Consider the following 27,946-nt stretch of genomic DNA (forward strand, 5'->3'; position numbering starts at 1 on the left):
CAACGAAGGTTTCTACCTTATGAATAATTCTTGGACACCTGAGCAGGGGTCCCAAGCATATGTTTTGTGACAGTGTTTGGAATGTAAGCAGAATGTAACCTCCAGGAGGGCAGAAGCTTTTTTCCTTCCCCTTTTTGTTGCTGTCTTCGCAGACAGCACAAAGTCATAATAATAGCTAACAATTTTATAAAGCCTGCTATGTGCTAAGCGTTTTTACAAATAAAATTTCATTTGATCCTCAGAACAACTCTGGAAGGTAAGTCTTATTACTATCCCCATTTTACAGATGGCAGACAGGGGTTAAGGGACTTGGGCAGGATCACACAGCTAGTTAGTGTCTGAGGCTGGATTTGAGTCTTTCTGACTCCAGGCCTGGCCTTCTATCTATTGAACCAAATAATAAGCCCATAATAGGTGCTGAATAACAGTATGTCAAATGAATGAATGAACTCTTCCTGCTCTGGGGCGTGAAGGCCTCCCAAATCATTCTGTCCCCTTGGTTTCACAAGAGACCCACTAACATTTTAGGAATGAAGCCAAAAGCGAAGATGGAGGAAGGATGACCCTACTGGTGGATTGTCCCATTCAACCATAGAATCCTTCAGGCAGTTGGATGGTCTGGAGAAGGGGCCACAGGACACTGGGAAAATATCTTCACCTCTGTCTCTTAACGTCTTAGTCTCTCTGTGCATATAAAAAGAACTGAAGGAAACCAGCTCTCATACCTCAGGGTTAACAGGAGACAAAAACTAAACAAATAAATAAACAAAAAACCTAAAAATTAATTGTCCTAAAGAAAACCTATTTAAATCCCACTGATTACCACTGATTGGCAGCAAACTGGCATAGTGAATAGAGTGCTAGCCTTAAAAACAGGATGACTCTAATTCCCACATTAGACACTTACTTAACTGTATGACCCTGGATAAGTCACATGTCCTCTCTGTTCCAGTTTCTTCACCTGTAAAATCAGGATAAAAATAACATTGACCTCAAAGGGTTATTGTGGAGATCCGGTGAGATGAAAATGTGTGAAGCATTTTGCAGACCTTAGAGGCTATATGAATGTTAGCTATTTAATCAGTGAAAGAGACTCCTAGTATGGAAATTACCTCCAGTGATGCAGCTTTGCCCCAAATCACCTCTAATTGACAATCTTTGAGAACTGCCTTTAGGGGAGGGGGAGAGGGGCTGAAAATAGACATGTGTATCAGCCTGCAGCTAGTATGTCTCAGTGTTAAGACTTGAACACAGGTCTCTTTGACTCCAGCCCCAGCCTTCTCTGCACTAGGTCATGCTCTCTCTCTCTCTCTCTCTCTCTCTCTCTCTCTCTCTCTCTCTCTCTCTCTCTCTCTCTCTCTATTACTTTTGTTCTCTGAAAATTCTAATGGAACTCAACCAGCAGTTGGCCCCTTTCCCCTGACTTCTACAATAGAGTACAGACATGAGAGAATGAAATCCAGTGAGTGGATACACAGTAAAACCCTAGGATTAACTATCCCCTTCCATCCCACTTCTTGAAATGGTCACTGGCTGTTTCTCTATTTATTCCCATTGGCAGGAGAATGGGGGCAGGTGGTGAGGAGACCTTCATGCCATCTTCAAAAAAAAAAATCTGTCTCTTCTCATTATGGGCTGCATCCTGTCATCCTTACAAATGGCTGAAATAAAAGGATAACGTTTTTATGGTTAAAATAATGAAACACAATTGAAGAATGTTTAAATGTTTATTTCCATGTTAAAAATGATGACTTACCCTGTGGTTAGAAGACACCTTTATATTGGAAAACTTTATTTCTGAAATATTTCAAGGGGAGGAGGGAAAGGAAGCAAAAACAAATTCCAGAGAACAATGAAAAATGAGGTTTAAAGACCTCAGCATCACTACCAATAACCCCAACAACAAAAAAAAAAAAAACTGTTTTCTTTCCAGATCCAAATTGTTGAATTCCTTGCATTTCAAGAGGGTGTAACTTGTCAGTTTGCTTCCTCCATTTAAATATTTCAAGGGGTGATGTATGTACACTGTCAACCTGCTGCTTTTCACATTATTTTCTCCAAATGCTTTCATTCCAATATACCTTTTAGCATCCTTGCTATATTGTGTGCATTAAGTTCAAAAAAGAAAAAAAAGAAAAATTCACTGTATGCTTTTAGCATAACTTTACCATTGTCCACTTAAAATACCTCGCAGGTTATGTATTTATTCATATAATATACTATACAGGAAGGATGTAGATCTCCAACCAACTGCATGGTAGACTCCTACAGGGGAAATCCCCTCCCTTGATGCATATGGACTACGTCTATGACTTAGTAGATAAATGTCTGAGGCTCGTAGAGATCTAGAAGCTTGACCAGTGTCACAAAGTTAATAAGTGTTGGAGAGGGGATTTGAACCCATGTCCTCCTGATCCCAGGTCTAGCACTCTACCCATAATGCCACACTTCCTCTCTATATGTTACATAAAATGGTGCATGGCTTTAAGCTAGGAGATCCATTTCTCTGCATACTTACCATTTAAGCCATGCCTATACCCACACACACCCTGTGGACTAGAGAACTGAGTCAAGCATTGAGATAACTCATTATCTTTTTCATCTCAATTATACGGATATTTCAGGTTAAGGGCTCCTTTGATCTGAATGGTCCTTTTGGATAGTTAGACAATGCACTGTTATAGAAAGAACAGTAAGTGGACAGTGGGTGTTTAGTTAGGAGACCCCTGTCTAGACCTGGTTATGCCATTCACTAACTGGGTTAGTCCCTGAGCCTTTCTACATCTCAGCTTTTCTCATCGATAAAAGGGGTTGGACCAGATGCTGTCGACAATTCTTTCCAGCCATCAATTAATATGATTCTTCGATTCCACCATTCTGCATCAAAAGTGGGCGGTCTATGGGGGGCAGTGCAAGGAATGCTGGCTCTGTAGTAGGGTTCAACGACCTGGGTTCAAATCTTAGCTCCTACATACGTATGTATGTGTATATGTATGTCATATATGACATGATACATGTGTGCATGTGTGTATGCACACATATAAACTAGTTGTGTAACTTTGGGCTTTAGGAAAATAAGAGGGTTAGACTAGATCAGAGGGGTCAAACTCAAAGCTCTCAAAAATCCCCAGTACAGCCAGAACCAGATTAAAATGTAATTGGGAAATGTTTAACAAAATAAATAATACAAATAGATAATGTTAATTTGTGGTTTTCTAAGCCTCAGGGATTCATTTCCTTTAAGTTTGACAACATTGATGATCCTTTAAGCTGGTCTTTACTAGTTCTAAATCTAAGACCTTATGATTACCCTAGCAAAAAAAAAGGGGGGGGGAAAGCATAAATTATAACCAAAAGGAGCTGAAAGGAAAGAGAAGATGAAAAATGAGTATTTAAACAGATGTGGCAATGGGACAGATGCTCTGAATTTTCACTGTGCTAGCTTGGCCAATATGCAAAATAAAATCTTTACAAAAGCAGTTTTCCTTTCTCTGATTCCACACACAAATGGAAGAGATGCCATGTGTGCCCTAAAATTTAAGAAAGAAAAGAAAAATGGGGGAAACATTTTAATATCCTCTCACCTTGCTATCTAATGGAGTGATCGATTTATCCTCAAATCCCTTCTTAAATTTGTAGGAAGGTCAGCCTTCTGGTTTCCAAGCAACTTGCCTCCCTCCCTCCCTTCCCATCCCTCATTCCCATCCCTTGGTTGCTGGAAAATTATGCTAAGCCGGGCATGGTGTCAAATGTCTCCGAGCCCTGGGGGCCCGGGTACTAAGGCAGCTGAAGTTGGTAGATCTCTTGAGTTCAGGAGTTCTCAAGTTTCCACACGAAGTGCAACACCAATGTGGCAAGCCCCAGGAAAGGGAGGGGGCAACCAGTTGCCTGAGGAAAGACAAAACCACCCAGGTCCAAACTAGAGATCAATAGTGGGACCACCAATCAATAGTGGCCATGAGGAGCTCCTGCACTTCCTACGTGGATGAGACAGGGAAATGTAATCTCTAGGGGGAAACTCTCATGCAAAAGATTGGTTTTCAGTTTGTAGGTTTTGACCCATGAGACCAACAAATGACCCATTTGTTCAGCATTATGCACCAGGCACTCTACTAATCCCTGGGAGTACAAAGACAAAACTAGTACCTGACCTCAGGGAGTTTACATTCTAATGGGATGGCTGTCCTCTCACTAGAAAAGCTGGGAGTTCACTTCCTTTTGTTTCTGTTAGCTTTCATTTCAATGTCTACATCTGCTACAGGGTGTATCTTTTTATTGTGGATGAACCTGGAAGTGAAGGATGGAAGTTTCAGAGAGGAAGATGTATGGACAATTAGAGCTATCCAAAGGTGTGATGAGTCTTCAGAACACTAAAACTCCTAGAGGGCAGGAACTGTTTCATTTTTGTGTGTTTGCATAGCTAGGCAGCTAGGTGACGCCATAGTGCACAGAGTGCTGGGTCGCGAATCAGGAAGATTTATCTTCCTGAGTTAAAATCTGGTCTCAGACACTTGCTAGCTGTATGATCCTGGGCAAGTCACTTAACCCTATTTCCCTCCGTTCCTTCATCCATAAAATGAACTGGAGAAGGAAATGGCAAACCACTCCAGTAATCTTTGCCAAAAAAAAAATAATAATAATCCCCAAATGAGGTCACGAAGAGTTGGACAAGACTGAAGCAAGTGAACACCAACAACAACCTACTGCTGGTCATACAATAGGTACTTAACAAATGCTTCTTAATCGAATGATTAATTGACTGACACACTATCTTGGGAAGTCATGAAGACTCATAGGATCACAGGGACCACACTGGCCATCTAATTCATCCCCCTCATTTTATAGATGAAGAAACTGTAGAATGTATGTGGAACCTAAGCTCCCCTTGGGAATGGACTACTTTGTTTTTGTCTTTGTATGCCACAACCTAGCACAGTGCCTTGTAGACACTAGGTGCTAAATAAATGCTTTTAAAAAACTGAACAGTAGATTTGCCCTCATTGGACAGTCACTTGTTGGTAGTGCTGTAGAATGTAAGTTCCTTGAAGGGAAGGACTGTGTCTGGCATATATTAAGTGCATAATTAATGGGTCAAATTAAAAATAAAATGGAGTAGATGAGATTCTTGTTCAAGGATGGATTAGATTATAAGGAGGCAACATGGAGCAGTGGGAAGAACATAGGAATTAAAATCGGAAGCTGTAGGTTCTAATTTGGTCTCTGCTAGTTAACTATTGTCCTTGTGATCTTGGACAAATCACTTAATCTCTCTGAGTCTCAATTTCCTCATATATAAAATAAGGGAATTGGGTGAAATGATTTCTAAATTCCCTTCTAGCCCTAAATCTATTATCTTATGGACTCTGCAGTTAGTTTATCAGTGGCCAAAAAAAGTGTTTTGGGTCTTTATTAAAAGAAGCATGACATAGAAAAAGGGAGGCATAGTGTCTTTGTTCTCTGACCTGGTCTGACCTCATCTGGAATATTGGGTTCACTTCTGGATTCCATAGTCCCATAATTTAAGAAAGACATTCATAGCTGGAGAGTGTCCAGAAGAATGCAACCAGGGCATTGAAGAACCTTGAGTTCATATCGAGTAAGGAACAGGTGAAGTGACTGGGGATAAGAAAAGGTTTAAGAGACTGGGAGAAAAGAAGATGGGTGGAGGAGGGGCATGATAGCTGTTTTCAAATGTGGAAGAAGGTTTGATCCTATTCTTCTTGGGCCAAGAAGGCAGAACCAGGAGCAACATGGGAAAGTTACAAAGTGGCAAGTGTACAGTTGAGGTCAGGATAAGCTTCCTAACAATGAGAACCATTTCACAGTGGAATGGGCAGCCTCAACATATGGTGGCCCTTCCAACCTCTCCACTGGATGTCTCCAAGTGGAAAAAGGATGAATATTATAGTGGGGATTCCTTTCCAATCTGGGTTGGCCCAGATGTGGCTGCTGAGATCCCTTCTAAATCTAAGATCCTGGGATCTGGGGACTGTGTGAATTATTTTTTGTTTGTTTGTTTATTGTTTCCCCTCTCTCTCCCTCTCCTCCCACCCAACTCTGAGATTCTATGAATTTAGGAACCTGGTTATCTTGTGGAGTGAAGTGCAGTTATGTGAGGGCAAATCTAAGCTTTTGTTCTCAAAGGAAAGAAGCCACAATTATTTCCAATTATTTCTGATCTAAGGATCAGATCTGGCCAGGTCTATATAGTTCTACAGTCACTGGACTATTTCAACTCATAAAAGCATATAGCATTCAGTCCATAGTTTTTTCTCCCTCTATATAACCAAAATCAAGGAGACTATGGACAGATCAGGATTTTTTCTCCTGGTGTCTAGTAATCAGCAAGGAGGGCAGATCAAACCACAGTCATATCTTGCATATAACTGATACGTAAACGGATACCAGTTATTTAAAGGTACACAGTATTTACAAACTGCCCCTCCTGAAACAACTGGACGCTGTCTTGCTCTCTTACTTAAATGATATCTTGGGTGGGGTGTGATGGCCCACACCTGTAATCCCAGCTACTTGGGAGGCTAAGACTGAGCCTGGGAAGCTTCTTGGGCCTGGAGTGCTGAATTGCAATGGACTAAGCCATTTCAGCATTATTAAAAAGCTCAGCATTATGATGATTAGACACCAAGAACAGGGGGCCACCAGGCTGCTTAAGGAGGGGCAAACCAGCCCAAGTCAGAAAAAACAGAAGGTCAAAGCTTCTGTGCTGTTCACACCAAGTCCATGAGTCATTCCTGCATGTCCAGCCTGGGCAAGATAGGGAGATCGAATTTGAAAAAAATATCAAATTAAACTAAGGAAAATGAAAAGATATGTTAGCCAGTGGGAGCCCAAAGATTCCATTTGATTTGGGGGTGGTTGGGTGCAGTATTGCAATGTATTTTTAAGGGGCTCAGGTTTCTTGTAATGAACAATAACAGTCTGTTACAGAGGCCCACCTCTGGCTTCTTAGTCCTTATCCAAGTGGCATTTTTCTATGTAGCCTCCTATAGCTGCCAAAATTCTAAAGGCCTTTGTGCTTTTCCTCCCATTGCACCCTCCTACTCCTAGGAAAAGCTCTTAATTTACAGACTGTTGTAACTACAGTTCTCAGTGCAAAAGTGAGCTCCCTTTTAATTGAATTTATTTTATAATTAATTTCTTTTTCCAAATCCTGTTGTTATCAGCAGGAAGAGGGAGGCCTGGCCCACTCCTTATGTAGTTTAGGCCTCTGTTTCATTAATATACCTAATTTATGCTCTTAGGCCAAGCAAAGAATCTCAAAATAGAAGAAAAGAAAATTTCTGCTGGTCTCATTTGAAGAATCCATTTAAAATAGTCTAAAAATCTCCTAGGCCCAATAAATAGAATTTAAACTGGGAGGAAATTTAGAGATCAACTGACCAATTCCCTTCATTGTACAGATGAAGAAACTGAGGCCCAAAGCAGGTAAATTACTTGCCCCAGTCCACAAAAATAGTAAATAGCAAGACTAGGTTTTGAACCTGGATCCTCCTAACCCTCAATATATCAGTCTTTCTACTTTACCATGATTTCTATCTGTGTAATTGACCTGCTTGATTGGACAAGGATCATCTCCTCAGGAAATACCTTAGTTTTTAGTTCAAATAACTCCACAGGCATCCCTTCACTAACTCAAGAGTCCCCCACCCTACTCCTTCTCTCCACACTTGGTTTTTTTCTTTCTCATTGAGAATTCTTTTTATAGCAAATGCTTCTTGGGGTCACAAAAGTTCATCCTTTGGCCAAAAGGAAGGGACTTTCAGATTTTGCCAAGCCTCTGATCTTGACCACACATGCAACAGCCATAAAAAGCTGACTTCAGGCATGACTCATCTGAAGTTTCTCTCCCAGTGGGCTCCTGTATATTCTACCCGGTACCTAGTGCATTGTATAACTAAATCCCATAATCCTGGAAGCACGAAATTAAGGAAGACTTTCTTGACAGCCGACACAATTAAACCTCAGAAGATATTTCAGGGGGATTTTGTGGAGTCTCTAGTCCTAGAAATCTATAAAAATAAGACTACTGATTCAATGTCTTGGATGACTCAATCAGCCATTAACCTACTCAGGAAAGAGGAAAGTGGACCAGATGACTTGTCCAGCTCTCTGCTGTTCACCTTATGTCATTGGTAAACACCAGTGGCTCAAGAAAGCCCCCAAGAGAGGTCACTCTAGCCCAATGTCTGCCCTGTGCCAGTAGAAATAAAATAAAGACCTTGACATATTTTCCCTGCTGTAGAATAAATTTCCATTTCGCTGAAGATCAACCATTCTGTTCTTCCAATGATATTTCTTTTCCATTTAAAAGTTATATAAAGATGGCTCATTGTCTTCTTTTTCTTTTCCCAGCCTTTGTGTTTGTTTGTTTGTTTGGGTTTTTTTTTTTTCATAAGAACTGTTCCATCAACTGGGGAACAGCCATTTCTTTCTGATGATTTTTTTGGACAATATCCATCCCTTTTCTCCCTCAGTGCACATCCTACAAAGGTTTTCTCTCTTCCAGAATTATGATAATGGATATTTTTCCAAGTCACTGTATAGATGGATTTCTACATATTGATAAATTGGAATATCATTTTTATTAATAATAATTATTGTCTAGGGTGGGGAGGAGAAACACAGAGAGTTTAATCTTCTGCTATTTCCTAGGCAATTTTCTTTCTGCAAATATCAGTTCTAATTTTAGATCTCCATTTGGATAATAAAATGTGTTGACCACAGCGTGCTTATATAAATACAGCTGTTTTAATTGAGACATTTTTCCCTCTATGAAATAGGACCCCCTAGTTTCCCATTAATTTCCAGTTGCCCGGGACAAAAATAAACTGACTAATGCCCCATTAATATTCCCTCCCCTCCAAACTTTTTAAGCTGTAGGTAGGAAGATGCCAAAGGACATCCTCCCCACCTTCCAGCCTGCTACCAGGGATTCCAGAGAGGAAGAAGAAAAGGAGAAGATAAAGATGTGATTCTTAGGGACTGTCCCTAAAAGCTAAGGGATGCCAACATGGAGAAAATCGGCATCCAAATGGACACATCATAAACAGCATGGCAAAGACAAGGAATTAAATTTTTATACAAATCAAAAGAATCCCCAAAAAACAAAGTTTGAGATTTCTTCTCTTCCATTGTCTAAAAGAAACCCAGAGGCCACATGAACTAGGGGGTTGGTATAAATGTATATAAAAAACCATGAGCACGGCTCATCACAAATAAAATGAAATGGCTACATTCAATTATCTTTCAAAGATGTCTATTCTCAGGCCAAGGGCAAGGAAATGTCCACTGTGCTTTACAAAGGACTAGGAATAGAAAAAAAATCAACCCCCAGGTCCTCTCTAATTCCAAATGGCTATCCATCATGAGATGCCATGAATCTCACACTGTGTCCCGAGGGGGCGGAGTTTATTTGTATTAGCACTGTGCTAGTACCAGGCAGTATCAAAAAATGGCTGTCTTAGACCCCTTCCCCCCAAACCCTTCCAGTATCCGCCACATGGTTTTTGAGAGGGGCATGCCCTGGCTTCAAATGAAACCATCATCGCTCTGCTACCCGCATGTGAAGTGGTCCATCCAGACCTCCACGTCTTGAGCTCAGCTTCATCCTCCCCTATTGCTGACAGGACTTCCTGCTCCACCATTCCAAAACAGAAGGCATAAAGGTGAATACAAACATAATAAAGTAGTTTACATCTGGTCTTGCAGTCTTTCCATATAGTCTCTAAACTCCTGCGAGTCCCCAAGACTCATATCTGGGCAAACCCACTTGATGTTATCATCACTGTCAAAGAGGATAGAGTTGGTGTACGGGCCTCCATCCTCTGGGAGAATAGTGGTGTACGAAGTGAACTTGACTCGTTTCCTTTTCGGGCCAGGATTTAGAGGTTCACTTTTTAATTCTTTTTCATAAACGTAATCAGAAGGCCTAAGGAGTTGGCTGTGCAGTGCCGTCTGAGAGCTGCCATTTAGAAGGAAGTTGCTTTCCTCGAATTGCATCCCACGGTCGAGCATGGTGGTGCACTCCTCCGATGGAAGGGAGATGTCGACAGGGTTCTCCAAGAGCTCCACTTCATTCCCAAGCCAAACCCAGTCGTGAGAGTGGGGGATATTTCCTTGCTCGCTCACTGAAAACCTTTTGTGCCTGTACTTCCAAGCAAATGCCACACAGTTGATTAAGAAGACTAAAATGGCCAGGCAGAAGACGCAGAGGAGGGCATACATGCCAATCTCTAAGTCTGTTAACCCCCTAGAGGTTAGTGAAAGATCATTGGGATTATTTGGCTCTGGTAACTCCACTTGGGTAGGGAAACTTGTGAAGGCATCTGGATTATTCTGGAGTTGGCCTTTCTCAAGGAACTTATTTCCCTTTCCCTCTAGAGATGACTGTGGGGTCGTGGATTTATTGCCACTTTCTTCTTGGCCAATAGAAGTGCCATGTTTGGACCATTCCTGTATGGCCCTTTCCTGGTCTCCTTCCCTCTCTATGGAATTACTGAGGTGCTCTTTATATTCACGATTGACACCCTCAATATCATTGGTGCTTCCTTGGTTCTCATCCACTTTCTGCCCAAATTTTACCCTGACGCTTCCTTTCCCGACTGCAAGGACGCTCTTTCTCTTGGTCTTCTGACAAGGTTCACTGATCATCATTTCTAACTTGATCAAGGGCCCTTGCCCTTCCCCCTCAGCAACCACAATGGGCCACTTGGACTGAAGGCTTGGCTGGGCAGATACCACCATCTCATCCAGTGATGTGACAGCAACAGCAAAATCCTTAGGATCATAAATATCTAAAGGAGTCACGGAGCCATCACTGAACAAAAGCCAAGAACTGACTATTGCTTCCTAGGGAAAAGCAAATGAGAACATGGCGTTATAATCAGGGCAAGAGGAAATTACTCATATACTCATGCACTTATTTATTTTGGACCCAGCCTATGATTTCACTGGCATGGGGAATTCCAGGTGTGAGAAGCCTCTGTAGCAATGTAAAATTGAAAATTATCTGTAGCTTAGTTTCAGAGGGATACTTAGAAGTTGAGTAGAAAGCCCAAGATCACACAGCTAATATATATTTCAGAGGCAAGACTGGAACCCACTAGAATATAAGCTCCTTGAAGGCAGGAACTTTTGTCACCTTTATCTTTCTATTTCTAGCAGATGGCAGTTCCCGGTACATGGTAAACACTTAATAAATACTTATAAAATTGAATTCCTATCCCCAAGGTTGGCCCTCTTTCCATTATATTATACTATATTATATTACATTGCCTCTAGCATGTTTGCACAGAAATGCATATACCCTCCCTGAAATTATCCTGTATTTATGCTGTTTATAGTTATATGTGGAAATGTTGTATCCCATGATATTATATAAGCTTTTCAGGGGCAGGGACTGTTTCTTCCTTCATCTCATGTGTATCCCCACTTTTTTGCATGGGATACCTAGCACAGAAAAGAGGCTTAATCGATGTATATTAATTGATTGATTGATTTCTGCCTTTCTACCCATTATCCAGCATGTAAGATGGCACCCAGTGCACACTTATTAAATACTTCTTGAGTGCTCAGTTGATTGATTAATGGACCACTTGAATTGAAGACTTGGCTGGGTGGACAACATCATTTCATCTAATGAAGTGACATTAACTGCCAAATCCTTGGAATCATAAAAGTCTGGTGGTATCACCAAGCCCTCACTGAACATGATCCAAGAATTAATAATTGCTGGTAAAGCATTTGATTTTTTTTTTAATTTACAGGATTAGAAAAATAAGCACAATATGCATTTGTTTTATTTGGAATGAATTTTAGAGGTTGTTGGGTTGTTACTGGTTTGGGCCATTTTTTTTTGCATTGTATTGAACTAATGTTAGCAATAAATGCATATCTCCATGACCGTAAAGACCCAGTGATTTTGTTTAATGGATACTTTTTTTAAAAATTGCATTAATTTATAGCATGACATACAAATGAATTTGGCTCTGACCTTTGCAAAACCCATTTTGAAATATCAGGCAATGCACCAGAATCATTTCCAGGTGCAACAAATCAGCCCACGCCTCCAGAAAATACCACTTTAAATAGACTTTATTAGGAAGTCAGCGTTAGAAAAGGAATATAGGTGCTCACTTGAGGTACTTAGAAAAGGATGCATTATGCGTTTAAAGTACTTGAAAGCCAAGATTCTTTCACAGTTCCTCTTTCAAAGTATTTCTGTTTTAAAGTCTGAAAATGAGAGGAGTGTTTTAGACCTGAGATAATTATAGTGTAAACCAACAGCAAATTGGCACACATGAGCCGTGCTTGCAAAAGGAACTGAAAGGAAATCTGAAAGAATAAAAAACTGAAAGAAAAAAAAGCCCACTGCTTCGGCAAAAGTAGAGAAATATAATCTTTCTGTCATTTTGTAGCAGGAGACTTTCAATGGAGAAGATAAACAGGTAGCCAGGCGGATGGCATTTGGACAAGCGGTAAACGTATAAATTGACAGAAGAAGGTTCATCTTAGACATCAGAAGCAGTGCTCTCCCAAAGTGGAAGGGGCTGAATTCCTTGGGGGAAGAGGGTCTCCATCCCTCAAAGGCTGGGTGAATCCCTATCAGGGGTGTTGTAGAAGGAATTCCTGGGTAAGTATAGGTTGGAGTCTTTGGCCTCTTTGAGGTCATTTCTGATTCTGGAACTAGTCTCAAAGAATCAAAGCTAGAATGGACCATGGACCAGGGAGTCCAGTGAGCCCAATTTCTTTATTTTGCAAATAAAGAATCTGAGGCCCAGAGGATCAAAGAGATTTAGGATTCTAGGATGATAGATTTAAAACTGGCAAGGTCTTCAGAAGCCAACTAGTCCTGTCATTTTGCAGAGGAAAAAACTGAAGCCTAGAGTGATTAAAGTGATTTAGAATTTTAAGATCACAGATTTAAAGCTGGAAAGGACCTCAGAAGCCAACTAGTCTAATCTCCTCATTTTGCAGACAAAGAAACTGAGACCAAACAGAGCAAAGTGACTTTCCCAAGATCATATGAGTTAGTGACAGAATCAGGATTTGAACCTATATCCTCTGATATCCCATAGGTCCTCCAGTAGTCTTTCCACTGGAACACAGCCTCCTCCCCCAGAGGTGCAGTGCTACCTCTGGGAGATCCCAGATGAGGTGTCTTGATTTTCCAGACTGCCATCTTGAATTTACTGGGGAAGGAAAGCCTACCTGTTGTGGGGCATGAAGAATATCACGAGCAGATGCTGTTGAAACAATGGCTCTTTTGTTTCCTTTGTTGGGTTGCAGGGAAAGAGATACGCCAGCCACGAGTTGTACCCCTAGGTCTGTGATCGTGACCCGGTCATCTAGTACTATAACTGTCTTCTCAGCCAAGATGGAATCAGAGAGAGGTGACAGGACCTGAAAAAAATACGCACCAAAGCATATATTTCTTTGTCTTTGTTTTTGCTTTTCCTGGAACCGACGATAGATTCTGGCACATGCTAGGAACTTTATAAATGATTGTGGAGTTGAGTTCTTCTCCATGCAGATAGTGAAAAACAAAGGTGAAATGTATAGAGTTGTGTTTTGGTTTTTAGGGGGAGGAGGTGGTTCTGGACCATTACTTTCATTGGCCTGGGAACTCCAGGAACGGAAACTTTCATTAACCCATATCGGGAACTCATTCTGTAATCGATAGTTTTAGAGAGTGGGCTGTGGGCACTGAAAGGTTAAACATCTTCCCCCGGGTCATACAACTAGTACGTGTCCGAGACAGGACTTGAATCTGGTTCTTGTCAACTCCAAGGCTGACCCTCTTATCCATTGTGCCAATGCTGCCTCTCAAAGAGAGGAAAATAGACCTCGATAATCACTGATGTTTTCTTTTCAATCATAACTTTGTCACAATCATTTTAAACCCCATAATTGATGTTTCCACCGAAGTGTTCTCCCAGTTTTCATCTAAATGAACGCACTTGCCAAAATGGTCCGTAAAAGCATTTCTTAATTGTTCAATTACTTTCACCAATAGAAGACAATGGCATCCTAAAGATATCAGTGCAATCCATTTCCTTCCTTTGATCTCTGTAACAGCCAGCACAGAGCTCCCTTCTGTAATAACAGTTGGATTTAATTGGATGGCAAGTATCTATATCTTATAAATAATAATAACGGTAGCAGTGTTAATAGGATAAGGACTGGCACTGGACTTGTGATTTCTCTGCTAACGGAACTCTCAGATGAAGAAACTCCCTCTCTCAATGCAGTCCACAATTTTCTTTACAACCTCTAGTCTTACAGACTTATCTCTCTAAGCAGTAATAATAATGATGATGATAATAATAATAACATGTAATGAATAATGATGGTGATGATGATGATAATGATGAAAATAATAGAAAGACAGTGTGACCCAATGGATAAAGAGCCACTTTTAAAGCCAGGATGACCTGGGTTCAAGTCTCAACTCTGAGGCAAACTAGTTGTATGATCCCAGGCTAGAGCACTTAACCTGTCTCAGCACTCTAGGTAATTCCCTAAAGCAGGGATTCATAACCCAGGGTCTGTTAATAGATTTCAGAAGGTCCATGAAGTTGGACCAATAATTGCATCTTTATTTTTGCTGACCTCTAACTGAAATTTACCATTTTTTTCAATTATTTAAACCATGATTCTTAGAAGGGTCTCATAGGCTTCCCCAGACTGCCAAACAGTTCCAAGGATACAAAAAGGTGAAGACCCTTGCTCTGAGGTAATACATTCTAAAGAAGGTATCGCCCTAGGTTGGTAGAGTTTCCTCACTTGAGAGTTTCTCATATAATTCAAATCACAGTTCTAGTCCCTATCCTTATCTCTATCAATCATAATACAGATCTTGGATTTGGGCCTTCAAAGGAATTGGAAAAAAATGTTTTCCTAATAAATGGCCCCTTTGCATAGTGGCATAGTCATAAGTAAATTGCTAGTCAAAGTTCTGGGAAAACAGTAGGTTGTTAATGGTAACAAAATTAACTGTATTTGCTTCTCGAAACACCATACGAGCACAAGATTGTTAGAGTAAACCTGATGGTGTCCAGAGAAAGGTGAAGATCCTTGAGACTATGACAAATGAGGATCATATGAAGAAACTGAGGATATTTAACTTGGAGAAGATGCAGGGAGCACCATGATTAGCTATCTTGAAGTGTCTGGAAGGCTTTTCAACTTATTCTGCTTTGCCTCAAGAGGGCAGACTGAATCACAAAGGACGGAAGTTATAAAAAAGAAAATCCAGGCTTCATGTCAGGTCAGTCAGCCAACCAATAGTTATTAAGCACTTACTATACCCCCCCAAAATACTTCTTACAATTAGAATTAATCAAGAGGATAATAGGCAAGCTAAGGAAGGAGCCCTCACTAAGAGCCTTTTCAGAAGAAAAGGCTGGCTTAGGTAACCTCTTGTCAGTTCTGGGTTTTTTTGCGGGGGGAGTGTTTTTCAAATACAGGTTGTACAAGACAGTCTCTGAAGCCCCTTCCAACTTGGAAATTCTGGATCCTCATGTTCTATGCTCTAAAAAAGTCCTTCTGTCTCAGTGAACCTGTAGCTGACCACTATGTGTGCTCCTATTTGCCCTTTGTCCTTCACTGCGGAAGAGGACCATGACATCAGGGAGGTGATGGCATGACATGCAAGTGAATTGGATTTAAGTGAGGGAGGGCCATGCAAGGTCACCAGCCTCACTTTCTCCTCCAGAGCCATCTGGGTCCAGTGGCCAGATATGGATCAGGACGACTGGAGATGGTCCAGGATACAGTGTGGGTGCATGGACAAACCACTAGACCAGATAAGGCAATTCTGATGACACAGCTTTCAGCAAAACTTCAAGAGTGGCCTACGTGACAATGGTGGGAGTCATTTTTCAAGCTCAGGCCCTTTCACAATTACCCAGATTTATTCTCACTCACAGTACTGAATATAAAGAATTTGTTTTCACTCAAATGAATAGGGTTTTTCCTTCTTGATTTAAAGATATCTTGCACAGTTCACACCCACACAGAGCTGGCAGAGTTGTACTTGAGTTTTGAAAAAGTATAGCTATCTTCGTTGAAGTTCATGATTTTCAGTCAATAATAATAAGCAGGGGAAAGGGTAGCACAAGAATGTGGTAGCTGGTGGGTGGGCATGCCCATAGCTGGAACTACTCAAACAGAAGCAGTCAGTTGATAAACATTTATTAAGCATCCATTATGTGCTAGGTGGGTCAATGGATAGAGCGTCAGGAAGACCTGACTTCAAATCTGGCCTCAGACACTTACTAGCTGTGTGACCCTGGCTTAACCCTGTATCCCTCAGTTTCCCCATTTATAAAACAGAGGTCAGAATAACACCTACCTCCCAAAATTGTTGTGAGGATTAAATGAGATAATAATTGCAAAGCACTTAGCACAACTCCTGGCACATAATAAGACTTATATAAATACTAGCTATTTTTAGTGGGGAGGGGGGTGCAGTTGGTGTGAGATTCCATGCATTGTCCATTTCAGTCCTGATTTCATGGACAAGAGTTTCAAGAGTTACTTTTTTTTTTCTTTCCACTGCTGCTTTGAACCTTGTTTCATGTGTCTTAAGTAACAGTGAATTTCTAAGAATTTCAAATCATTAAATCCATGAATTTGGATTATTTAACTCATCATTCTCTGGCTATCCACGTGCATGCATTGTTTGTTTCATATACCTGCACCGTTGTTATTCCCTGCTCACGACCAACCAGTGTTCTGCCATCTTGTAATGTAGCAATTCTTGGTTCCTCCACCTTCATGAAATCTACCACTAGATCGGTGATGTCAAACTGCCAATCAGAGCCCAACATATAGGTCAGCTGGCCTCCTAAATCCAATGACTCAGCCACAAACTGCGTCAATACGCGCACCATGGCATGCTGGTACTGAAGGGTGCAGCCTCTTCCTTTCTTTTCATCATCCTCATCATCGTCACTATCTCGAGTAGGCCTGAAAATTAGCATCATGGGAAAACATGAGTTAAACAGCCATGTGATCATGATCCTATAAGAGGAACAGTAGAAAGAGAGCTCAAGTTATTGGCAGCAGAAAAAAGACCCCTAGATACAGAAATACTCAATAACAACGCTATTTATTCATAGAGTTTGGGTGTTCGTTAAATAGTGTCTTGTCAGTATACAACATGTTGATAATTTTCTTTTTTTTTTAATGAAAATATAGTTTCTAGTCTTGTAAGGATTCTAACTAAAAACTCATGTTAATTAATTAGCTAATCAATTAATTATTTGTAAGATCCTATTATTAGCCTATTTCTTTGTTGTCATTCTTTTTTCTTTAAGACTTTTGTAATTTAATTATTCTGAATCACACTTGATAATTATGAGAATATTTAGCAAATTCATTAATGAGGAACCCAGTTACAATTGTCATTAATAATAATAATAATAATAATAATAATAATAAATTGCTTCTATTTACATGATGCTTTAAAGGGTCCCAGGTACTTTACAGCTACTATCTCGTTTGACCCTCCTGGCAACCCTGTGAGGTAGTTGTTGTTATAAATTATTCCCATTTTACAGATGAGGAAAGTGATTCTCAGAGTTATGAAGTGACTTCTCCAGTGCCATATAGCTAGCAAATGTCAGAAGCTGAAGTTGAACAAATCCAATCTGTCACTCATACTTATTTGTAGATAAAATTCGGTTTTCCTTGTAAGTTCACATTTTGCAATATTCAGGAGACAGATTTTTATACAACATATAAAGGGAGAGAAAAGGCTTAATGAGATTAATATCATCTGGGCAAGCAAACTATCAATTATGTCCTCCCTTCATGTCAATTCAATTCAAATCATCATCATTGACAAATTTTGTTAAGTACCTACCATGTATAAGACAAGAATTAGAGTGTCACAATCGAAAGATAGGCAGCCTTAACTTCAGAAAAGTCTGGTCAGGTCATGCCTCTGACATGTGTCTGCTGAGACATAGATTTCCCATTCATTCCCCTCTCCCAAGAAAATCAAAAATCTAGACCAAAACACACACACATACACACACACACACACACACAAACACACACACACACACACACACAAAAACACTATGTTATGTAGTTCCTCAGAATCCACCCCAGGAGGAGAAAAGAAAACTTCAGTGAAAGCAGAAAAAATAGAAATTAAAAAATACTTCAGGTTCAATGAATAGAGTCTTAGACTGGAACCCTGAGAATTTGAGTTGGAATCCTCATTCTGTTCTGTCTATGAGATCAGGAAAGTCACTTGCTATCTCATCCTCAGCTTCTCCATCTGTTCAATGAGGGGATTTGACTAGGTGACCATTAAGCTCCTTTGCCACTGAAAATCTTTAATCCTAGAATCTATGCTTCCCATCATCAATGTTGGATCCAACTCAAAAGGCCCTACAGTGGGAAGAAGGAGAAAATCAGATGGCACAGAATGACAGACTTTCCTGAAATTCAGGGGACCCAGAAATAGCTAAAGACATTGACCCTCCCTCTGGTACCATGTACCTATTTCCCATAATCCCATGATGGTCATCCCTGCCCTTGCTGTCCATTTCCCCTGAATATAACATCAGAATCCTGCTTATGCTGAGCAGCCCCACCCCCACCCCCCCAGGGCTGGTCATTGCCCAGTTTCAAGGGAACAGACTTCTGATGAGCTGTTGTCTTTATTCTCTTCTTGTTCCTTCTTATTCCTAAGCCATTTTAAGAGAATCATAACAGGAGCAGAATCAGCCTTTAGCAAGGAGCAAGGCCTTTGAAAATAACACTACTCCCATTAGTGGAGTGAAGATATCACTTGGCCCAAACACTTTCTTCCCATCTTCCAATTCATTTTTCTGTTTACACTGCAGGATGGGCTCCAATGTCCACTGTTTTGCTTTTATTCTGTCCTGAAAAATCAGCTCTTAAACACCAGGTGATCCTGGTTTCTCTCATTAGGACCCCATGCTAGGGGATTCACAGACTCCAAATGCTTTATTTCTTGAGACGATGAGCATTTCTAAAGTCAAGGTGGGGAAGGGGCAGAGAATCATTTGTTTTTTATGGTGTTTGAAGGAGATTTTCTTTTTTCTTTCTTTCTTTTTTTGAAGTGTTTATAATGTTCTTTTTTATACACTCTTTGAAATACTAGTTATGGGAGAATCATTATGAAAGTGAATGGCATTGCTTTAAATTGTTTTATGACAAAGTTAGCAGCCAAGAAGCTGGGAAAGGCATTTCTTAGATCCATACACCATCAAAGCATTAAGCAAGCTCCATTATGTAAGCTGATGCACTGTTATGTAATTTAACATGGATATAAGAGTGATCATTTTCCCCCAATCAATTATTGTTATAAATCACACAGCTGACATGCATTTGAAAGAAAGCATGAATAGATTGGGCCCACACAGCCCATATACCATCCATTCTGCTTTACTTGCCCTCTCTTTTCTCCGGTTCAGGAGACTTAGGGGTCTGGAGACCTCGGACATTTGTATGAATTCTAATCAAAGAAGCTCAGAAGTCATGCAGACCACTCGTACCTGAACAAGAATCCCAATCACAACAAATCTGCTGAGCGATAATCTCTCAGTCTTTACTTGAAGACTTCTATGGGAGGCAACAGGCAAAGGGATCCATCCCCTCTCAAAGTGGCCCATTCCCCTTCTGCCTAGCTCTCGCCATTAAGAAACATTTCCCTGACATCAGCTGAATTTGTCTTTTTTCAATTCAAGTCCACAAGCAATTTTAAGCACCTACTATATGCCGAGTACAGTGCTAAAGGCTGAGAATACAGAGTCAAAAGACAGTTCCTGCCTTTAAGGAGCTCTCAATCAACAGAGGAAATGACATGCAAGCCACTATGAATGAATAAGCTAAATACAGGATAAGTATGGGAAAAATCAGTAGAAGGAAGGCATTAGAATTGAGAGGAGTTGGGAAAGGTTTCTTGTTGAAGGTAAGATTTTGTTTGGGATTTAAAGGAAGCCAAAGAATCCAAGAGGTAGAGATAAAGAGGAAAAGAGTTCCAGGCATGGAGGACAACCAATGAAAATCCATAAAGTTGGGAGATGGAGTGTCTTGTGTAAGGAAAAAGATGGAAGCAATGTCACTGGATCACAGTGTGTGTGGAGTGTCCAGGACTCCTGGTTCTACCTGGTTCTATGCTCTTTCACATAAGGATCCCTCAAAAACCTGAAGTCACTTATGTCTCCCACCAACTCTTTTCTTCAGGCTTGCTGCCTGTTGATTCAAGGTAACTATCTCCAACCCCCTCCATTAATCCTTATACGGCCCGAACTCAACTATGCTCATCCTCCCCTGGACACTGTAGCTTATCAATATCCTTCCTCCAATGGGGTAACCAGAACTGAACACAAATCTCCCCATGAGGTCTCTCCACAGCAGAGTCCAACAGGACAATTGACTGCCTACTTAGGACACCATGCATCTCTAATTTACCTTGAGACTGCATTAACTTCCTTGACTATCACACCTCACTGTGGATTCCTCTATGAAGCTTGCAGTCCACCCTCAACCACCAGTTTTTTTTTTCAGATGCCATGTTGTTTAACTATTTCTCCCCCATCCCAAGTCTGCTGCTAACTAGATATGTGTGATCTTGGGTGACTTCTCTGGGGGTCAGCTTTCCCATGCACAAAGTAAGGAAGCTGAAACCATGTGATCTCTGTCCTCCCCTTCCAAGTGGAGCATTCTATGATTAGATTTGGTTTACTACATTTCTATCCTTACAATGGGCAAGGCACTGTGCTAAGTGTTGGGGATACAAATAAAGGCAAAAGACAGCTAAGAAGCCCGTGGTCTAAGAGGGGAGACAACATACGAATGATTATGTGATTATGTGCAACCTATGGACAGGATAAAATGGGAGTAGTCTCAGAGAGAAGGCACTAACATTAAAAGGAACCAAGAAAAGCTTCTTGTGGAAAGTGAGATTTTAACTGGGACCTGAAGGAAAGAAGGAAAGGTGGGAAGGAAAAGAGCTCCAGGAATTGGGAGGGGAGCCACATATAACTCTGGTTTACAAGGATTTTAGCAATGTATTTGATATGTCATATCATACTATTTTCCTGGGAAAAAAAAGAAAGATAGAGGTATCTAGGTTAGACAATAATTTCATTAGACAGATTCTGAAATAGGCGAGGACACATTAAGGGTTTCTTGTCACCTTGGCAAGAGGTCTCTAGCACAGTGCCCCAGGGATCTCTGCCTGGCCCTTTGCTGTTTAGCTTTTTTATCAATGACTTCAAAAAAGACCTATAGGAGGGTATACTTACACCATCTGCAGATGGCTCAGTTGTTCCTATGAGTGCTACCACCACAGATACTATAGGATGAGAAGAGAAAGGTCTTGAGGCCAAAGTTCTTGGCCTTGCCAGATAGGTTCAACCTCAGAAATTGACAGGATATCAGCAATGGAAATTGCTGAAGAAGAGGCGTGATCATCTGTTTTGCCTTGCAGTCCAAGGATAATGGCAACTTTCCATGTGAGTTGAAGCTGTCCCCCCATAAGCACGCCAACCCTCTAGAGCAGGGATGGTCTTGCATTTCTATTTGTACTCAGTGTTCAGCACAATGTTTTGTACATAAGTACTTAATAAATATTTCATTCATTCATTCACAAGCTAACAGCTAACACACACTGTGTTTGAACAAATGGAGATCCAGAAAATACTTCCAGGGACTAGAAAACAAGGCTTAAATAAATAAGATGTGGCTGAGATAAATGTAAATATATTACACTTGGGCTCAAGAAAATGATTTCAGGAGTACATATAAAGGATGAGGAGGCGTTAATGAAAAATACCTCAAGATCTTAAAAAAAAAAAGATCCAGGGGTTTTGGGTAGCTTACAGTCTCAATATGAGTCCCCAAAAGATATGTCAACCAAAAATTCTCAAGCAGCTATGGCCTTAGCTAAGAAGGCCATAGCTTTCTGAACTAAGTGATGACGTCACTTCACTTTACCCTAGCCAGACTTCATCTAGACTATTATATTCATTCATTTTTGGGTCCAATATTTCTAAAGAAATAGTAGAAAGCTTAAAAGGGAAAGCAATAAGAATGGTGGATGGCCTTGAATCTATATTATATTCAGATGAGTTAAAGGAACCAGGGATGTTTAGTTTAGCGCAGAGAAGGCTCCAGGGAGGAGATGACAGTGGTTTCCATTTCTTTGAACAGCTGTCAGATAGGATAGAGATTAGAATCATTCTGTTCAACTTCAGTGGGCAGAACAGGAAGCAAAGGGAGGAAGGGGCAGAGCAGCAGATGTAGGCTTGATATAAGGAGCAAGTGCCTGGGCATTTGAGCTGCCCATAATGGGAATGGTCTGCCTTGGGAAGAAGGAGGCTCCCCATGCACTGGAGGGTTTTAATAAAAGCTAGATGACAACTTGTCTGGTATATTATCTGGGGTTTCTTTTTTTAACATATGGGTTGCACTACCCAGCCTCTGAGGACACTTCCAATTCTAAAATTATGTTATTTTGTTATTCCTAGGTGGGCAATAGCATAGAGAGAGTGAAAATTGGGTTTTTGTGTTTCAACAGGGGTTTGAGATGAGACAGAGAAGATGCTTTATAAATTTCTTATCTCTTCTGAGAAAAGAAAAAAAATTGTCTCCAACATTCTGGAAAAGGAAAAAAAATGAATTCAGTATTTCTATAAGAAATAAATCCCCTCCCCCCCTTATACTTTCATTAGTCCTTCCAGTTATATCTTCAATAAAAAAATGATCTTTCCAAAGTTCCATTTTCAGACAGGTATTTCTCTTCCAGCTGAGGCCAACAGAAAAGTCTGTGGACTCTCATTTTTGATCCCTTCCTTCTAGCAGGGCCACATTTGGACACTATCTGGTTAATCCTATCCCCTGTGACACTGCTAACCTATGATGGCCAGACATCTGCTGCCCCCACATCTCTCACATACATTTCCTTCTCTCCACACACAGTGCCACCACCACAGAGTTCCAGACTGAGGGTTCCCCAAACTGGCAAAGTCTCAGAATCATACCCTATGCATGGCTCTAGTCTCCAGGGAGATAGAGACAAAAGCTAGAGACTACCCTCAAGAAGCTTCCTTTCTACTGTGAGAATGTGCCAAGTATGGAAGTATAACAAGTCTTCAAAAGAGTAGTGACTAGAACAAAGGAAGGATAAAAATGCCAAAGGAACTCTTAAGTCAAATGAACAAGCATTTATTAAGTACCTACTATATGCCAGGCACTGTGCTAAGGACTGGAAAAACAAAGAAAAACAAGACATTCCCTGCCCTCAAGGAGTCCCCAATCCAGTGGGGAGACCATATGCAAAGGACAGTGTACAAACAAACTATAGACAGGATTAATTAGAAATAAACCATGGAGGGAAGGCACTAGCATTAAGGGGGAATCAGGGAAGATTTCTTGTAGAAGGTAGATTTTTTTTTTTAGTTCAGCCCTGATGGAAGTCAGGGAAACCAGAAGGCAGAGCAGAGGAAGGGGAGAATTCTGGGCATGGGGGACAGCCAGAGAAAATGCATCCAGATGGGAGATGGAGCATCTCATGCAAGAACAGAAAGGAGGCCAGTGTTACTAGATTAGATAAGGTAGGGAGTAAGAGGTAAGAAGACTGCAAAGACTGCCTAGCCATGTGGCCCTGGGCAAGTTATTTAAGCTAGTTACTTAAACTCCAGTTCTAAATTCCTTCTAAGGGTAGAAAGAGTATAAAATTTCTTTTTCACAAATAGCATTCCAAGTTTGAATGCCTTCCTTCCTCACTTTCCCTCCTTAAAATTCCTAATTTCACTTAAAGCATAAATCAGGTGGTGTTGAGTCATTTCAGTATTACCATCTCCTTATGACCCCATTTGGGGTTTTATTGGCAGAGACACTGGAGTGGTTTATCATTTCCTTCTCCAGCTCCTTTGACAGATGAGGAAACTGAGGCAAGCAGGGTGAAGTGATTTGCCCAAGGTTACCCAGCTAGTAAGTGTCTGAGGTCATATTTGAACTTAAGGCCTCCTCACTCCTTGGGCCAAAGCTCTATGTACTGCATCCCCTAGCTGCTTAGATTAGATGCCACCTTTTATATGCCTTTTTCCAATGTTCTAGTTAGTAGCATTCTCAAAAGTACTTTGCTATGTACTTGGTATATTCCTTTGAATATATTTTTAATAATTACTTACCTGCATACATGGGTGCACACTCCCTGCCCAGTAGTATAAGCTTCTTGAGGTCAGAAAGGGAAGGGAAAGGGAATGAGTGCTTGTAAAACACCTACTATGTGCTAAGCAATTTACAAATCTCATCTCATTGGGTCCTCACAACAACCCTGAGAGGTGGATACCAATATGATTCCCTTTCACACTTGAAGAAACTGAGGCATAGAGTTTAAGGGACTTGTTCAGGCTCACACAACTACTAAGTGTCTGAGGTGGTGGTTTTATCTTTGGGTACCCAACATTTGCCAGCATATATGGCACATAGCAGGCACTCAAATATACCTGCTTGCTGAATTGAAATCAATGTTTTCTCAGGTAGAAAGGAAGCTGCTTGAAGGCAAGACTTGTTTCACTTTTTTGTGTCCTCAGTGCCTAACACAGCTTGCCCAGTCCATGAAAGGCACTAAAATGATTCCCCAGTGGAATTGAATGTCTGAACAGAGCAACAAGGTTCTCTATCAGTCTCCTCATCCTGATGCTAAGGGAAGGGACAGGAAAAGAGTGTCCATTTTTAGCAAGCACCTGATGGCAGTAATTGAGGCCAACTTGAGGTGGCCCTTTTTAAGTCAAAGTTGTTATAAATGACATTCATTTCCTCTTCAGAGCCTTGGCTCTCACTCGGTTAGTAAGACACAGTGGTTCGGCTCCACATTTCCCCAGCTTCCACAAATCATTCAAACTCCATTAAATTACATGGTCCCCTTGGACCCTTAACATCTTATTAAAGCCTTTGGAGTGGGCCTAAAAATCTTTCCTCGAGGCACTGAGCTTGCTTTTGGTGGAATACAAGGTTTCCTTAATGTGAAATAATGCTTCTTACTGCTTTCCTTTCTTTGCTCACCTCCAGAGGCCCTTTGGCTCAGAGAGTTTCAAAATCCTATCTCTTCATAAATTGAATCCTTGTAAATCTCTGTCCCCTACAGGTTACTAAAATACACCTTTTGTCTTTTCCAGGACTAAGGAAATTCTAATTGTGTGACCATGTGCTTCCAACATCTTGGAGTCTCAGTTTCCTCATCTGTAGAATGGAAATGATACCACCCTCAGGTAGTATGGTATAGCAGAAAGAATATTCTCAATGATGGGGGAGAAAATTTAGAATTCATAATTTGAAGGAAAAAAATGTAAAAATTGTTTTTACATGTAATTGGGAAAATATTAAATAAAAAAAGAAAGAATAATGGATTTGGCTCTATCATGATCTGTATAGCTCTGGGCATGTCACTACTCTCTGTTTTATTATTTGTAAAATGCAGGGGTTGACCAAGATGACCTTTAAGTCCCTCTCAGTTCTAAAATTATGATACTAAGTCACTTAATTGCTCTCTGCCTCAGTTTCCTCAACTGTAAAATGGGGATAATAACAGCACTGACTTCCCAGGGTTATTTCAAGATCAATGAAATAATATTTGTAAAGTGCTAAGCACAGTGCCTGGCACATAGTAGGTACTTAATAAATGCTTCTTCTTTTCCCTTTGCCTTACTTACTCCTCTCTCCCTCTGTAGAAACCAGGCTGTCTGTGAGGTGCCCAGCTGGCCTCTCTAGCATCATTCCCAGCCTCTACACCTAGATGGACAACAGCCTAGTAGGCTGAGCCCTTTCCTTAACCCTTTACCCACCAAGATTACCCACCTTCTTCTATTCTGTCAAAGCATTGCTCTAAGTGTTCTAAGCACCCAGTAGGACTTTTTCTGACCTTTCTCTCCTGCTTTCAATTTTCAGAAAGCCTTGTCATACCCCACCTCACCCTCATTCGATATGACAGAGATAGGAAATTAGACCTATGAATCCCTTACTACAGGGAACTCCCAGGTAAGAAAAGTTCCTCTAACAATGCAGATTAACAAGTTATAGTCCTAGAAAGCAGCCTAAAGATAACTTAGAGGTTCAGTGATTTTCCTCAAGTCACAACAAATCTGAGTCAGAACTGGGCCTTGAACCCAGTCTTCTTGACTCCAACATCAGGTCTCTATCCACTATGTCATTACATGACCAAAAGATAATCCCATTGTTAGCTCAGCAAGCAGTAGGTAAGAAAGAACTGACCTAACTCCCTACCCAGAGAGAACTCTTCATTTTTAAGGAGTTTTCCATACCTTAACCCATAGGAGTGAGCAACATGGAGGTTTTAGGCAACATGGTCTGCTCACCAAAAGAGGGAAATATTGGTGAAGAAAGGAGTGCCTTTGAATTAGCCTCAGCAACTTATTCTCCTGCTGCTAAGGCAAGTCATAGGACCAGAGATTCAGAGCCAAAAAGAAGTCGCCTAGTATGGCCTCATTACTTTGCAAATAAGCAAACTGAAGGCTGGCGAGGATAAGGGACTTGCCCAGTATCACACTGGTAGTAAATGTCTTCTGACTTAATACCCACTGCTTTTCCAGGAGTAGGAGAATGAGAAGTATATTACTGTTCCCTATAATATAAAAAGAGTGAGTGCTTTCTGCACAATAGAATGTCCCCATAATGCTCTTGTAAGAGTCTATAGAGAGGGATGACTCTAGGGATAAGACCTATTCAAACATAGTTCTTGGGGCACCATAGTAATTAATGCCCCTTGGGGCAGGGTGTTGGCAGGGGAGTTGGACAATGGCTCTTCTGAGCATCAACAATAGCCACAGAAAGTCTCTCCTGCTCTCTCCCCTCTCTTCCTACCCTTTTGAGGTTTATTGGAGGACTTTCTCACTCCTGAAATTACAGCATTCTGCACATGCTCTATTTTCACCCTATCCATGTCCTTTCTGTGCTTCGTGAGAACAAAATATGTTTCATCTTCAGTTGGAAACAGTTCCTTGCACATACTTTGTGCTTGATAAAAGGTCTATAGGATGGAATTAGAGATTCTTGTTTCTGGAGTTTGCAGATGGGATTTCAAAGCTATTACTGTGCAGTTGAGAATCAGTATGCAATGACCCTCTTTAAGAACATGGAGGAACTCAGAGGCAACATGGTAGAAGACGAGACTCGGATTCAGGGGATATGGTTCCAGCTCTCCTACTAGCTGAGGGATGTTGACTAGTCCCTCCCACTCTCTGGGCCTCGGTATTTGAAGGAATGTCATATGGAAGAGCCATCAGCCTTGTTCTGTCTGGCCTGACAGGGCAGAATAAGAAACTCACTACTTCTAGATGTGGCCCATTCCACTATCATACAGCTTTGACTGATAGAAAGTTTTTCCCTAAAGGGAAGGACCTTGAGGTCACCTCCATCTGTGAAATGCCATGCTTCTGTGCTTTGGAGAGTTCTCCTTTACAAAATGAAATGGTTGGACCGGTTGTTCTCCAAGGTTCTTTCCATCTCTAACAGGTTATGAATCCATAAAATGAGAAAAAAAAACCTTTACTCTCCCATTGAATGGAATGGAACCTATTGGATGTCTCAAACTGGATGTCCCATAGACATCTGAAACGCAACACATCCAAAGCTGAACTCATTATCTTTCCTCTCAAATTCTTCCTCTTCCTACTTTCCCTGTTACTGTTGAGGGCACCACCATCCTCCCAGTCTCTTGGGTTTGCAACCTAGATGTCAACCTCAATGCCTCGATATCTCATGGCCTTGTTGCTGTTTGTCCTTCATTCTCAAAGAGGATCAGGAAGGTGATGCCACACCTTGCTAATGAACTGGATTTAAGTGAGGGAGGGCTGTGCAAAGTCACCAGCTTCATTCTCTCCTCTGGAGCCATCTGGGTTCAGTGGTGAGATAT

At 40.9% G+C, this 27,946-nt stretch overlaps 1 protein-coding gene across 1 annotated transcript in view; it reads right to left on the reverse strand.

Annotated features, from left to right (window-relative positions):
• Window positions 1-1,708: 1,708 nt before the first annotated feature.
• The window catches only part of TMEM132B (transmembrane protein 132B), a 654,144-nt gene continuing 627,906 nt past the window's right edge, over window positions 1,709-27,946 (reverse strand). Inside the window, exons 7-9 of the mRNA XM_021004363.2 lie at window positions 16,719-16,992; window positions 13,231-13,422; window positions 1,709-10,869 (exon numbers count right to left, since the gene is read on the reverse strand). Coding sequence (XP_020860022.1) covers window positions 9,712-10,869; window positions 13,231-13,422; window positions 16,719-16,992 — 1,624 coding nt within the window. The 3' untranslated portion in view covers window positions 1,709-9,711. The remainder of the gene's footprint in view (window positions 10,870-13,230; window positions 13,423-16,718; window positions 16,993-27,946) is intronic.

The sequence above is a fragment of the Phascolarctos cinereus genome, unplaced genomic scaffold (assembly GCF_003287225.1).
Source record: "Phascolarctos cinereus isolate Bilbo 61053 unplaced genomic scaffold, phaCin_HiC Scaffold_4;HRSCAF=312, whole genome shotgun sequence".
In the NCBI taxonomy this organism is placed as follows: Eukaryota; Metazoa; Chordata; class Mammalia; order Diprotodontia; family Phascolarctidae; genus Phascolarctos; species Phascolarctos cinereus.